The following is a 16,951-nucleotide window of genomic DNA, read 5'->3' as shown; positions in this document are numbered from 1 at the left end:
ATGTGACAGAAAACACGATATGTTCGACAATTGGCATGGAAATTCCAATATTGTATGAATATGTTAGAAATAGTTGGACGCTATAATTTAGAATAAAGTGGTGTTTAATTCAAAGAAATCAAAAATCAAAATTGCAGGAGAAGCGCACAGCAAGATATTGTGGTCATAATACACACGTTTCCAGAATGAATACTGTAAATCTTATTTTGATGGTGTTGATTGTGTTCCTTTAATTAGTTTTGTAATGATCTTTTCACGTGAGACGTCGGATTTAATTACTTTTGGAATGTCTTGTATCCTTCCGCTTGAAAAAAAAAACCACCTTTCATTTCTTAATTAATCATAAATTTTAATGACTGTGTACTAGTCTAAGTTTTGATGGATGCTGCCACTTGAGAAATCACTATGAATAGTGTAGTTGTTATATCTTACACAGAATTTTTACATACGATGGTTTCCTTTCAAGGTTCTCTCTTGTGCAATTCAATGAAAATTGAGGGATCTAACTGACATGAGTACATCATTCAAATTCCCCATCGAAATATTTAATTGGATATTATGTCATACCATAGACTTGATATGTTGTAGGTTGGTTATTTGATTCATGCTTCGGAAGTGATTGATGTCAGCTGTTACAACATCTGCAGTAGGCTTGGCAGGCCTAGGATGCGATCCGTTCCGATGGGTTCTTGTTTGGATATTCTCATGTGTTATCTATGTTTCATTGAAATGTGTACTGTCTAAATGCCATAGGAACACACTGAACTGTAAAACACTGAAACGTGTCTAAATGTCATAGTAAAACATTGAAATGTGTCTAAATGTCATAGGAAAACATTGAAACGTGTCTAAATGCCATAGAAAACAATGAAACGTGTCTAAATGCCATAGGAAAACAATGAAGTGTGTCTAAATATCATAGGAAAACAATGAAATGCATCTAAATGCCATAGGAAAACATTGAAATGTGTGTAAATGCCATAGGAACTTATTACATGTAAAATGTGTCAAATGCCACAGGAAAACATTGAAAGGCAAATGCCATAGGAAGACATTGTCATTGAAATAAGTCAAATGCCACAGGAAAGCTGACAAATCCATGAAAGGATTATAACACTGAACCAAGTTGGCTTTAAGAAAGCTGACTTGCTATTCATTCTTGAAAAAAGTTACAGTGCATTCCCTGGGTAGGTTTAACGTTGTCTTTACATCACTGTCGTGTTTTTGTCAATACTGAAGGCATTCCAGGCTACACAGATGCAGTCTTTCTGTTCGCCAATTGTCAACGTCACATCATGGCGGCCATAACTGTTGTGAACAATTCATTATCATCGCTATCATCCATTTATCGGAAAACAGGACGAATTTCAATAACTCAAGACGTATTTTGATATATTGTGACAATGTCATTTTTACGATTGGATGGATGTGAAACCAAGCAAATGATTTATTGCCCGCAACTTAAGAATGTTATTTGGAATTTGTTCAAGTTTATGAAAGCGTGGTATGATTATAATGGATCACCTACGCTTTCCAATTCAATCACTTGGCAATTTGAAAAAAACAATTTTCCACGAAATTGTCAAAATTATCTAGTATAATTCTTCATTGGGTAATTTTGTATGCCCATCGGCTACGTCCTAATAATTACATCAAGACTTTCAACAAGTTTTATTTGACGACTTGTACTAGAAAAGCATGTATGTACATGTTGTAAATGTATATTTTATACTCAAATATGTGACGATTTTTATAATTCACACCCTGTTTCAATTTTGAGATATTACACATAATGAGTTTTGGCATTCATAACCTTGACCTGACACAGTTTCACTGTCCATATCACATGTAGATGATAACTCATATTTGACACATAATTACACTTGATTGGGTCATTTCTTCTGTCGACCAAATCTTGTAAATTGATCACACGTGTGTGAATGATCGAAAGGAACGGATATTGGAAAGAGAATACTTCAACACTTGTAAGGTTGTCGTTTCAACAACGATGACTTATCTTATTTGTTTCGCATGGAAATACGCTAAAATGATGTAATGGGTGATTGAAAAGAAACTTAAAGCTGAAAACGACAATTTCAGAGTGTGTATGTAGTGGTGAGGCTGTCCATTCATTGTTTGCCGGTCTGAGTTCACATTCATACTTTCAATAGTCTGGATGACTTTAGGTTCATTGAAGAAATGTGAAGATTGTGAAGAATACTATGCATTTGACTTTTTATAAAAGGATGTTTGTTTTGACAACGACATCTTCATATCTACATGAGACTATAGGGTCGTTTTATTGCCATCAGTGGCAGATATTTCCATGTTCAGCCACAGAGGTGTGTATTTTTTTATTGTCTTGCGTCAGCGCAAATGGGAAAAAAACCTAGTCATCCAGCGAGGCTTCACTATCTTAATAAATGTCTGTACGTTGGCAAATGTGCGAAAATCATTACATAAGTTATCAACAATTCATGGTTGATGATTATTTTTTGTAGATTCCATGTCACACAATGTTATGATTAATTTTGAGAGTACAACAACTCCAAATTCACTCATCAAACTAACAGAACTTAAAAGGTGTTAGTGTTTGGTCAGTGGGTAATCTAATCTAATCTAATCTAATCTAATCTAGTCTAGTCTAATCTAATATTCTTATACAGTGCAATCCTTGCATGTAATAAGTAAGTGAACAGTGTGTTATAGACGTACGGTTTATTGTTTTATTGCAAATAATATTTAACAGAATTACTTCCTGAATGACCAGACGTGATGTATTTCGTGTACCTGTGGTCAGATCGTGTTCTGTGACACAGTGAAGTCAAATATTAAATATCTAAGGCACGATCATCCCTGATTTCCAAGATTTGGCGGAACACATTCTGTTTGAAAACCTGCGAAGTGATTGTCTGTTACATTGTCACAAACGAAAAGTAGTTTTGATGTGTACACTGAGGGCGCATGTCATACTATATTCACATATACACAACTACTTGGCATACAGAATGAAATGATTACCCAGGACGAGAGCACACACACACACACACACACACACACACACACACACACACACACACACACATACTTCTCTATGTCTATAATACAATTATGGCAAATAAGGTCGAACATTACTTTGTGATAATTAACATTATAAGTATTTATTTGAATACATAACAAACCAATAACTTACAAACAATAACTGTAACTCCTTGTTAACATTGGAGCATGTCAAGACAGTCTCTATAGGACACTGGCATTACAAGTAATTCTTATATACAACATCTGTACAAATGACCATCTATCTCAAAGCAATCAGAACTTGTAATTGCATAATTTAAATGTGATCCTACATTTTATCCGGCTATTTTTTTCATTTTAATATTCTTGTCAACTGCGAAGGGTTAAATAATTAAACGTCAGTGAGATGTGGTGATAACGAAGTCTATTAAACTCAGGCTGTTATGGTTTGCATCTTCCTCGTCCTGTTGACTGAGTATTCTATAAAGTATGTCTAATTAGTGATAGTACATGGAAGTCATATCTGCTGTATTAAACACGTGGTTATGACAATCACAGTTTGAACAAACACGACCAGATGAGTTGATGTTTTTTGCAGAAAATGACATGGAGTTAAGTAACTAGATATATAAAATTGCCTTATGTTGTCTGTAAATAGAATTCACTTAGAACATAAGAAAGTGATTTCAGAAATCAAACTTCATGAACTCGGAGAGAAATACAGCTTTAGGAATTCGTCCTTTCTGAGTGGAGGAAACACACACACAACAATCGTATCACTAAACAAACTACATTTTGGTGACTGCGATACTTGTTAGTCATAAAACTTCGAAGTAGTAGGCTTTCTTCAGATCCATGTTCAAGTTAGTTTATGTCCTTATAGAAACTGACAGTCTGATAGGGTGAATACATTGAATTTCCATTTCTATTGGAATTTCATGGATTTTCATTAGCACCAATATATTGCAAAATGTAACACTTGATACATGTATACAGTAATAACAGACACTAAAATATATCTATTGCATGTTATACCGCAGTACCTATAGCAACCACCACCAACTGACAAGCTAAACACATTGGATAAGAAATGTGAAATTGTTTCTGTATATTAGCCGTGTCCATCCTCAAATACAATCTGAAATTACTGATGTAGGGAAACACAGCAATACTTGTCAAGTCTACCAGTGGAGAGTTAGGAATCCCTCAGGACTTGAGTGTTATGTTATTAGAACCTGGTTGTGTAAACGTCTATATGTCGCTGACCTTTGTGTCACGTGTGTCACCAATATTATGGTCACAGTCAGGAATAGTCAGGAATATGAGTATGGACACAAGTGCTGGCCTTAGCCAAGCGGCGTTTTGCTTAAGCATTCATCCTCAGTAGTGGAGATGAACATCGGTGTCTGAGCATAGATTAGTTTGATTTTTCGGGTTATATTCCACAGGGAAGTATGGCCGCATGAGCAAGAATGTAACAGGTGGTTTGAGAGGTCATACAAGTCGTAAAGTGACTCCAATATTGATAACCCGATATGGAGATGAGGAAAATCTAAGACATAAGTTGTGTTGAAATTTTCTTTTATCACAGTCTATGCCCTAAATATGTATTGCTGCTGTCTTTACTTTATCTACTGTTGTTAAACTTATGAAATGAAAATGACGTATTTTCATACACATTTTGTTGTTGCAATATTTTGTTTTCCACTTTATATTCATATAGTAGGTTTATGAAAAGTAATTTGAAAGACTTGTCCCTTTTCCATTGGCTAAAACTCTTTGTTTTCCACACCGACAGTAAGAAATCAGGGGTTTGTACGATCGCAACCTTAAAATAGACTTCCCCTTAGTGGATGTCCTTAGAGACCTGTCTGACTTGGTCAGTTATCAAAACATTGCCAAGTTGATGACTGAGACAGCGACATCGCCTACTGTGCCAGTGTTAGTATGCATGTCTATAACCTTTAGAAAGACAACAATGAATTTCTGAACTCGTCATTGTAAATTCTACTGTGGCATGGGGTAATTGTAAACGGAATTGCGGTATAAGCAGGAAATACAGCTCGGTGCTGATATGCCTCGCTGTATTTCCTATACAAATATCAATTAAAATAAATTACAATATACTCTGGAAATGAGCACAAGATGTATAAAATATAAAAATTATACATCTAGAGTGTGTGGCTTGTTGTAATAAATATGTGTACAAATTACGCTATGAAAAAAAACGCAAACATAGAAACGCAAGCATTGTGAAGATGATTTTATACCCTGGATAAAGAAGGAAGAAATTCCTATGTCCGATGTCACACCATGTGATAATGTAGAGACTCAAGTTAAGCCTATTATTGTGATTACCAAAATATATGTGAGATTTAGAACTGAAAACCATTCGCTTTTTAGTAAACACATTAAAGAAGTGCCCAAGGAAATGTGTATTACAATATTTCTCAGAAATGCTCAAGAAAAGGCATGTTTTACAGTATTTTGCAACAACACCATGGCCTTATTTGTTAGTAATCAAACAGGAGTGTGAATTCAAGATTTTGTACTATCTCAATAAGTACCCTGGGCTGGAAAAAGTACTCCATTGCGACCTGAAGTTTAAACAAATATATTATTATCTTTGATCTCCTTCAGGATATTATGAACCACATCAGTTGTACTGGCCTGTCCACCAAGATCTGGTGTGTGGATCCGGTCTTCACTCATAGTCTTCAATATAGCTGCTCTGATAGTCTTGGCTTTCTTGGACAGGTCTAGATGATCTAACATCAACGTACTTGCCAACAGCATGGCAGTTGGGTTAGCTATGTTCTTACCAGCTATACTTTTACCAGTGTTTCTAGTTGCCTGTAAAATAAACATGAAGGTACTGTATTGTCTTTTGGTTCTGTATTAATATCGAAATGCAACATGTATAGTAGGTGTAAAAACTCCATGTTCATATTTTCACAGTCACGTCATTTTAGGCATTACTGATTAGATTGTATTTTTATGCAACTAGTTAAAATTCATACATGGAAACAATGTTTGTTTCATCATTTTCACACACATACAAGTTCTGTTAAAGACTGAGCGATTCTTTTGCTAACATAAAATGATGAACATTTACATGATGGTAATTTGTTCTTGGGTTGTTTTAGAATAGCATTAAAATGGATAGGCATACCAACATTGAGTAAAATACACCCTTTGCATTTTGCCTTAAATAGAGGAAGTGTATTACCCTGACATGAAATAGTTATTGTCTTCTGAATTCCTGCACATAGCCAAGTCATTTAATACTTTTCTTTGAATTCATACTTTTTCAAATCTGAAGATGATAAACATACCCTTGCCACCAAGAAGAAGAACTATCCTTGCCAATAGAGATGGCTACAACTTGATTTATTATGAACCAGCAAAAATTTATTAATCTTGAGTGGGAATATTACAGTGATCGATACAGTACTCACAGCTTCAAAGATGGCATAGTCTTTGCCAATATTTTCACCAGGAACAAGACCAGGACCACCTACAAGTCCTGCACCAATATTACTGACAATGTTACCATACAGGTTTGGCATTACCATCACATCAAACTGCTGGGGTCTGGACACCATCTACAAAGTCCATAAAGACATCATTACAGTTACAAATTAGACTCTCAGTTGTCTGATTGAGATGGTTGGTTTCCTTCATACATTTATGAATGCGTTTGGATTGCAAGTGCTTTTGGAAAAGTGTTTTTTGTGTGGCATCCCAAGAGAAATGTGTACTTTTACATTTCACGGATAAGAAATTTAACATCACTTTATGACTATACAAAATATGATCTTGTATATTTCATGTATCTATCTGTCAGTATGTCTGTCTGTCTGTCTGTGTCTCTGTCTGTCCATCCGTCCATCCATCCGTCATGAGTTTTCTATACAAAGTTGTGAAAGGCGACATGTTGCATCTCTAAACTGAAGAGTTTGAGTGTAATTTTAAAACTTTATGTTGAAATAATCCATAATGATCATAGTGTATGAAATATGTTAATATACAAAAACATACGAAGTGTCTAGTCTGAATAGCTCTAATTATAATTTATATTCATCCTTGAGCAGAAACCTTTAGTCACAAGTCAGTGGTCTATTAGTGATTACAAGACATTTAAAATGGTCTTTGATGAAGAGGTACCTACTGAACCACACACTGACATGTTCATATCTCTTTGTTAAATAGCTACCAATATCATTTTTAACATGATGGATGGAGTCGTTTCATTTATCAAAATTAAGTCATATAAATCATATTAAGATTATAAACTAACCTGCATACTGCAATTATCAATAATCATATCACCGAATTCAATATCCGGATAGTCTTTGGCCACTTCACGACAACACTGTAAAAATAAACCATCTGCAAGTTTCCTGCCAAGACAATAACATTATAACAATTAACACTATTTATATGTTGTTTTATGTGTCTTCATGTGATCTATTTTTATACAAAACAAGTCATTGAGAATGACATAGTCCCCGCTATGATTGGATTTTAAGGAACTGGCAGTTTATGTTGTCATTTTCTTGATATCACTACTCTGATCATGCAACAACATTTGTGAACCTAAATAAAACAGACTTAGATATGTTGTGTCTGCTCGTTGGACATGGAACATGCCTACTCATGTTGTATCTCCTTGTTGGACATGGGACATCCCTACTCTTCAAGATCACCTGATGGAATAATCCATTCAACAATAAAGGATGGGTCGGGTATGGGGGGGGGGGGGACCTGTTCAAGCATGTCTGAGTAATGGCTTAGGACATGGAAAATTCGCAAACAAAATGGCTGCCAGGCAGCCATATTGGATCGTATCACGATGAAAATGGATATGCACATGTATGTCACAGAACACTGTCCTAATACCAACTTTGAATGAGATCTGTTCAAGCATGTCTGAGTTATGGCTTTGGACATGGAATATTCACAAACAAAATGGCTGCCAGGTTGCCATATTGGATCGTATCACGACAACAATGAATATGCACATGTATGTCATAAAATACTGTCCTAATACCAACTTTGAATGAGATCTGTTCAAGCATGTCTGAGTTATGGCTTTAGACAGGGAAAATTTGCAAACAAAATGGCTGCTAGGCAAACATATTGGATCGTATCATGAAACAAATTGACGTGCATATGTATGGCATTGTATGTTGCCCCTGTACCAAGTTTGAAAAAAATCGGCCCAGGCATCTCCAAGAAACGGCTCTGGACGGACGCACGGACAGACGGAACACAATCCATAAGTCCCCGTCCCGTACTTTGTCCGGCGGGGACTAATAAAGTACATGTTGTAGCTTTATCTTTAAAATATATCTCCCTTTGATGTATCTGAACTTACATAAAGCAATTTGCATTTGTAAATCAGAGTTATTGATTCCATATATAGTTACCAACTATGCTGCCATTTTCATAGGAAGAAAAGTTTGAGGGCATCCCGATCAACTGTCTATATTACAACCTATACTTTAGTTAATGTGGTACGTTAACAAATCTGCATTTCATTCTTCATTATATATTCCTTTAAACAATCGTTATGTTCAAAAGAAACGACTTCTTTCATTCTACTACTGAGCATCTTAAAACTTTAAACATCATCCACGTCTCTAGATTTTTAAACAAAAACTCACATGATGTTTGCCTTGTGTATGGCCGTCACCTTCTTCCTTTTATGTTCTACAGCATACTCAAAGGCAAACTTGGCTATTCTCTTTGATCTCTCAGATGTGATAATCTTCAGACTTTCCACGACACCTTTTACATTCTGAATGAGCCAAGAGAAATGATAAATGATAAAGGAGTGAGAAATCATACACTTCAACCTTCATTCAATATTTTGTTTACATTTTTTAGTTCCTGAGCTGCTCCTTTCAATCATTAACTATCCAATAAAAACTACAATGACAAGAGTAATAATCTCCTTGCAATGTTAAATCCCATCTGACCTTCTTTGTTCACAGTACATGTATCGACGTAGCAAACAGTTTTTACATTACACTATTATATATCAAACATGTACACTTACTTCATGTTCAAGACTACTATACTCCCCTTCTGTGTTTTCTCTGATAATGACAATATCAATGCCTTGATGTCTTGTTTTGACACCTGGTAAACTAACACACCTCAGTACATTTGCAAACAAATCGAGTTCGGTCCTGCAATTTTAAAAAGAAAGAGAGAGAATAATGATCTGAAATTTGCCAAGTATCAAACTAAAGACAAGCTTTATATCATATTATACAAAGTTGGTTACAATGATGGCATACCTGCATGTGCATTCACACTTGCATAATACAAAGAATTTGAACAATTTGCTTTCATGCTCATTAAACAGTTATTTTGTTCTCAAAATAAATTTTAACAGAGTGAAGGGAGACAATGTACACTACCCTGGTTCAGTACTTGATCAATATCAGTTTCCACCAATTTGAAAGGAAAGTCATGCTTTTATAATATTATTCTATGCTTTGAAAATTCCTCAACTCTTTGACAAGAGTCTAGTCAAGTAGTAGAACATGCAGTGCATTCATTTCTGTTGAATATCATTCATTTAGAAGAATATATATATAAGTACTATGCTTGACAGGTGGTTGTTCAAAACTTCGGTTAAAGTCAAATGTATGTATGTGTCCCTTACGGTATGAAATTGCGAGAAGAAAAGGTTTTCACTGAAAATGATTATCACCATTATGATAAACTGATATGGCTCGCTCTCATACACAACACACGAAGTCATAGTAAATCATGCAGCTATGCTTAACAAAATTTAAATTGAAAGTACACAGCCATCTGCAACATCCCATGAAATTTGTTTTGTGACCTTAAATCCAACATTAATGGTTCAAGTACAAGTCTTTACCTGAGTTTGACATTCTTGGTTTTTGCAGGAGCCCGGTCATCAAGAATAGTTTCAACATTTCCTTTTAAAGCCACGCCATTTCTCTTGACAGCTGTTATTACATCATCAATATCATCACTGTTTGGATCATTGCTTAGATTCACTTCTTCAAAGTCCACAGGAACACCAGCATGCCTTTTTTTGATAAATCAATCGTGTATAGGTCAGTATTTGTGTCTATCTTAATCACACAATGTCACACAAGCTCAACAAGCGAACTTTGTTCATTTAGGGAGGGAGGGGGTCTGGCATTAATACGATTGCTGAACTTCATTTTCGCACTTCTAACCAAGTTTTGAAAACTTTCATACCTTCAATGATAGAAGCTTCTGTATTTACTACTGAGATGTTGATAAGGTGATAAAAATTTACTTCTAATGTGAGATACACAGTGTTGGGTTTACGGTTGTATTTTGATGTGTTCACCATCATCTCAGTAAACAATTCATAAGGTTGGAACTTCATGATTGCGATAATGTTTTTACACTGCATCAATCAAAGTGGTGTGACTGCTAGAATTTTCAGCACGGTTTGCATCATATATAAACAAGTGATGTCTCATTTGTGAATGTTCATATATATAGGGGAGGGGCTTTTGCCATAAATGAACGATGTTCGTTAATTGAGCTTGTGCGACATTGTTCAATCATCCCTTAGTTTGCTGATATTTTCTGTAGCAGTATATTACCCATAGGTTTGTACATAAGCTGTATGCCAGCCACAACTAAGGCCAAATAAATAAATTATGTGTTTCTGATAACCCAACCAACCCTAGTTTAAGCCTCAAACCCTAAACATTTTTAAAAACATTTTAAACTAAAAGATAAGAAATTCTTTGCTTGACCTTCATACACATCTGTTTTCTTTCCCCAGTGACATCTGTACAAATTTCCTCAAACTGCCACAAGGGTATTCTGACCAACATTTTGTTTGTTTTTGGGTCTTGGCAATATTTTTCAAATATGAGAACAATTAAGAAGATACAATAAAACAAAAGCAAAATCCCTGACCTACCTACCTACCCTACTTTCTGAGGCCATATTGGAAACACACAATGAGTGTTTTTTCACCTAACTGTGCATGTGATAATCTGTCTTGGATATTTACAAAGTATTCTAGACAACCACAAAACCCCTTCATATCAGGTTTATACATGTTATTGTCTTTTGATATTTCCTATACATGGTTTAGAGTCCTACACATGTCATTTTTCTTTTTTCAGTTTCATTTCATTTCAAATTTCTGGGGGAATATATTTCAATGTGTCTGTTATATCATAAGATTACTTCATATAAACATATAAATTTGTCACCTGAATCAAATTCAAAGATGACTGTTGATGGGGAAACATATTACATAATGGTAGAAATGACAAGTCTTCAATGAAGATATAGACCCAACTTCTGACTACCTAATTGTTCTGTTTAGTAGGCTTTTGAACACAATTCAGTGTGCACATGATGACAGCAATTTCTTGTGACATGCAATTTTGTGTCACTCTATTTCTTATTATATCGGTGCAAGTTATTATCATTTTCACAAACTACCACTAGAGGGTGTGCACTGATTTCCTGTATTTCAACATTATATCAGGATGTGAAAATTGGATATTCCCAACAACTATATACTCTATAAATTGCCCATTTACCAGAATCATTGTTCAGATATCCATGTTCTGCTAAAGGATATTTCATAGGGCTAATACTATATGACCTTTGACCTTTGGCATTTGTCTATAGAAGCCTTGGGAATACATCTGTTTCAAGACTATTGCAGGTGACCTGAACAGGTAAAATGTTACTCGTAAGTAATCAGTACCCTTGATCATGGTCAGTGTTTTATTTAAGGGCGGTAAGTAGGTAAAATCTACCGGGGTTCCCACATCATTTTACCGGGGTTCCCCACCTAAACTATGAAACATTGCATGGGAAGCACTACCAGTTTTACCTCTTTCCCCCTTTCTGTTACCGGGGTTCCCAAACCTTAGCAAAAACACTGATGGTACAATAATTAATTATTACTATGTTTTACCGACATGATGAATGTATTTAAGGATACTGCAGACAACATAGACACCAATCTCACAATCACCAGTATCTTTCACATATCTGGATAATCTCTAAATTATACATATTAAGATCAACCACATTACATTATGAGAAAAATTGACAAAGCCCTTACCTAAATATGTCTTTGATGTGAATCATAAGTTCTGGCCCAATACCATCTCCTGGTATCAGTGTTACTGTATGTCTACCACCATACTGAGCTGGAGGGGGCTTTAGAAAATTAATGGAAGTTATTTGGCATTAAAACATTGCTTATAAGATTTATTGTATCATAATAAAGTCTTCAGTGTGCAAACAATGATTGCTGCAGTGTTGGTGAGTGTAATAGAAGCTTTATTAAGTAATCAGCTGAACAATATTATCCTTTTATTTCTTGTATTGAAGGCACCATTTCCAAGTCGCTGACCATGGACTTTTACTAGTATTAGTGCTAGATTGTACTGGTTTCTCAAGTCAATGGAGTATAGAGAGGTGCAAATAATATACATCCTACAATGTAGCATTTACAATAGTAACAAAAGATGCTACAAATAATTGCAAAGGTCTGGTTGTCAACCTGTAAATGAAATGGGTGAGAACTCGGTGAAAAATAAAGAAACTATTATTACTGTATATCATATGTTGACAGCTTATGAGAACCAGAATAAGAAAGTTGGATCAAAAGTAAAAGTAAATTTAGCAAAAAAAACAATCATGCAAAGCAAAAAACCACAGAGGCTAGAAAACAAAGAATTGAAAACAGAGTGGCTAGATCAAAAGTGCTGATGTATTTAGTCCAAACACAAGAGAAAACATTTCCTAAAACAACATAAATAAGTCATTACTCTACTAATGAGTACTACCAACATGAATGAGGTTCAACTACATACACCAACATAAACAGATTTAGATTTTCCTAAGGAACAATGTATGGGGAAAATCACATCAAATTTCAGGCGGAAAAAGACTTTGGAGAACAGAAAATAGATTCAAGCCTTGGTTCCATGCGTCTAGTCCTAAATGAACATTATAATTGTGTCAATGTTACATGGCCTTAGTACTAGTGGCTGAATTGAGTACTGGAGCTGACTTTGCAATTTCAAAGTTGTCGTGTAAAATGGCATGTTAATGTAAAATTTTGGATTCACATGATACTCTCACCAAACTACACTCTTCCTTCGCAATACTGAACATGTACATAATGAGATCATGAACACAAAGTATTTAGAAAGTATTTCATGTCAGATATTCAAAAAAAAGCTCTTCTACCATACGTTTTTTTTTGGAAATGTTAATACATGTGTGTATATTCACCAATTCTTGACATCTGTGATAAATAGATCAATAAATTTTCTTCAACCAAAGTGTCAATTTTAATTTTTCATGTGCCAGTAACATGCCATTGACATGCCAAATACATGATTGGATATAATCACCAAAGGACAATGGCATTATGAGGGCAAAGCTATGGTTAGCTGATCAAATTTGAGTTTAGTAACTGTGTTTTAATATATCGGTAACATTAGGAGGGTAAGATTGGGCTAGCTGATGGCAAAACATGGAACCAAAACTTGACAGCTCAAAGTCCTAATTCACTACATAACAACCATGCATTTTTAATAATCATTAGTAACAATCTTACCAACCTTACCATCTGTCTCAACCCTAGCTAGTATACTGTACCTAGCAACCTATTCTACATCATCATACATTGTACAATATTGTATGAATATTAAAGGGTCTGTCTAGTACAGGTAGTAAATATCACAGAAGCTGCTCCAAATCCCACTTACCATCCCCTTATATGCGTGATCCTAAGATGAGAAAAGGAGACATGCAAACAAAGACATGAACAAAGGAAAGCATATAAACTAAATGCAGATGTAAGATGCAGATGCGAAATGGCACTGGGATATCATAATAACCCAAACGAATTTGACATATTTAAAGAATACTGATCAGAGAAAGCATATTCCTGCCATGAATTCTTAATTGAAACATTTTCACCTCATGGTCATAGTGTTATATGAATGATTGCTATTATATTATACAAAGTTTTGAATGTATATTACATTGTTATGACAGTGATATTATACAAAAAATAACTGTTTGCAATATTGTCACCAGAAATGTATGTTATGTATCATGATGAATATGTTTCATGACAAAGAAATTCATATAAAACACAGAAGGATGACAGAACAACAGATACTGCTTAGTTAAGATTCCAGCTTTAATTCATTTACTGTGACATTTATGAATACTTGGCCCCCTGAAACTAAACAGGTTGCAGCCCTTCATAACAATAAATAGCGTATGACCTATCTTCAGATTTATCATCGTCAGTTATTTTATTTCCAATTCCTATTTAAGTACAAAGAATAATCATGTGTTTTAAAACAGGTCTAACCGATATCATAATTGCAAATATATAACTTAAGAAGTAGGTCGTTTTCTAGTCATATAGTATTACAAATAGGAATTTTACAAGAATGCATCAAGTACATTCTATTACTCTTATCTGTTAGTCTAGACATCTAGTAAAGCCTTCACATTTTGGCAGCTACATGGTTATACAATATACAAATTGTTACAATGAAAACTAGGAAATCATATCTGCATTAATATTGATAATATTACAGTAATTTGGAAAGGTCAGACAAATTATATATTATGAGGTTCTAATATCAAAATGTGTCCAAAAGGATATATAGATATAGATAAGATATATATTAATATTTCTTTCTTGATCAGTCTTTTGGCAAAGATTATAGAGGTTTATTCAGAAACTTGAGGTTTGAATGAAGAATACTGGTAAAAAACGGTGCTTGCAAGTTGTTGGATTTAACTTGAAAAGGAGCAGAGGCAATACTGTTACACAAGATGAGACCAAAGGTAAATGAGTGTAATAAATTACCCTCTTTTTGAAAGTGCCAATTAAGTAATGCACTCTATTTGATATTGCTGATTTAAGATACTACATTTGTGTGTTAATCCTATCTTGAAAAAATTACACGATTATATAACTACATACTAGTATTAGAGAGGTGAATGGTTGAAAAAAAATAGTTAAATCAATGTTGGGGAAAATTTGACAACAAAAACATCTCAAATAAATGTGAGGATAAAATATATCACTTGTAAATAACATAGCATGATAATATTATGTACTCTACATGTGTGTATACTAAATAAACAATGTTATTAATAGGGTACACAACCATAACAACATTACCACATCCATGGGAAGTATGGGTAACTCAATAAGGCATTCCCATTCTGTTATAATTGTTGTCACATACATACATGCACAAGTTGTACACATCCAGTGACATTGTACTTGCATGTTTCCAAGCACAGACACAGACACAGACACAGACACAGACACAAATACATGCAGACAGTGACAGACAGGCACACACGCACACATGCACACGCGTGCACACACACACACACACACACACACACACACACACACACACACACACACACACACACACACACACACACACTAATCTCTTACCACAGCTGTGTAATTTCTCTCTGGTCTTCCTGTCACTGTTATGGGAGCCAACACCTGAATAGGGGGAAAGTTTATGATTATGACTTGATAATTTGAAAACTATTTTGGGATTTGGCAAAAAAAATGACTTCAACTGTACAGCCCCACATAACTTTTCCATGCCAACACTTTAAACTTGTTTATGTAGATTGAGAAAAATACATCGAAACAGAAATTCAAAAATATTTGTACCATACCCATGTCAGAACCCCCACAGATACAAATACAAATAACAAAAAACTGATATCGATCCAACCTTAAGCTCATTTTTGAAAGGTTTGTAATCAGAAACATAACACTTAAAATTTGTCTTTTTTAACTCAGTCTTCGATTCAAATAATGCGTTACCCTATATAAAGTCATGGTTTGCTATGTTTACTCATCATCTTATTGATGCAGGTTGGTTTGTTAAACTTAAAAGTGTTATTGAGTTTATAGTTGCACTTGTGAGGCATAGAATACAAACTTAATTAACATAGTGGGTGATTGGTCGTCATAGCAAATATGAATATAACAGACCTTCGACATGATCGAATACTATACAACACAAAGTTCAATGACCCTTTCTAGTTGGCCGGTGATTTTTGCGTAACGGAACTTGTGTGCAGCAGCGTACATGTGTCATGAACGTATGGTCACACATTGTTGTATATAAGATATGGGAGAATTTGAAATACAATTTTAGTGGGGCTTTCCATCAAATGAGTGATCCGTGGTATTAGACTTTACGGCCTGTGTATGATGTGATCTCTCATGACAGTTTGACTTTGCCTAAATTATCGTCTGCTATGCTGTATTTTAACTGCACCTTGTGAGATTCTCAGGACCACCGACTTTAGACGTCGTTTTTTTAATTACGGACCCATTTTAACTGAACAATTATTAAACACAAACTTTCTACATATGTTAATATTCTACACAAAACAATCTTACCTTCAAGAGACCGCCTTGAGAATAGAAACCTTGTAATTTACAGAGAGAACGCCGGAACGTCAGTGACATGGCCGCCATCTTGGGAAAACCCTTCGCCTGCTGTAGCCTCGTTTTCGATCTCATATCGTGTTGCTCTGATACAATATATGAATCGTGTGTGGTGTGTTGTTGGTGGGGTACCTAAGCTTATAATATTTGTTAATTGTGACAAGCTTTACCCGCCAAAGTAATTTTTTTCTGATTTCATCTCTATCCATATCTATCATGTTTTTTACTTCTCAGTTTATTTGATTTTTTTTCCTTTTACCAACGAATTTAAGGCCTAAAAATGTTTGGTTCCGATTACGCTCAATTTTAGATACCACACCTAATCTAAAATTGAGCGTAATCGGAATCAAACATTTTATATGAAATGGACCGTTTCATTGTCACCTGACGACCCTTCTG

General features: G+C 34.8%; 1 protein-coding gene across 2 annotated transcripts; it reads right to left on the bottom strand.

Annotated features, from left to right (window-relative positions):
- Nucleotides 1–3,145: 3,145 nt before the first annotated feature.
- LOC144435313 (isocitrate dehydrogenase [NAD] subunit gamma, mitochondrial-like) lies at nucleotides 3,146–16,589 on the bottom strand. 2 transcript variants are annotated; one of them, XM_078123943.1, is made up of 10 exons: nucleotides 16,505–16,589; nucleotides 15,533–15,586; nucleotides 13,803–13,823; nucleotides 12,143–12,240; nucleotides 9,923–10,096; nucleotides 9,086–9,218; nucleotides 8,691–8,824; nucleotides 7,322–7,424; nucleotides 6,480–6,626; nucleotides 3,146–5,874 (listed from the first exon to the last, which is right to left on the bottom strand). In XM_078123943.1, exons 1-10 carry the CDS (start codon nucleotides 16,580–16,582, stop codon nucleotides 5,626–5,628), a joined length of 1,191 nt encoding a protein of 396 aa, XP_077980069.1. In that variant the 5' UTR covers nucleotides 16,583–16,589; the 3' UTR covers nucleotides 3,146–5,625. The 2 variants fall into 2 exon arrangements, with proteins under 2 accessions (XP_077980069.1, XP_077980139.1); XM_078124013.1 differs by lacking the exon at nucleotides 13,803–13,823.
- Nucleotides 16,590–16,951: the final 362 nt, after the last annotated feature.

This window comes from Glandiceps talaboti, chromosome 1, assembly GCF_964340395.1.
Source record: "Glandiceps talaboti chromosome 1, keGlaTala1.1, whole genome shotgun sequence".
Taxonomy (NCBI): domain Eukaryota; kingdom Metazoa; phylum Hemichordata; class Enteropneusta; family Spengelidae; genus Glandiceps; species Glandiceps talaboti.
This window is presented reverse-complemented; position numbering and strand designations above follow the sequence as displayed.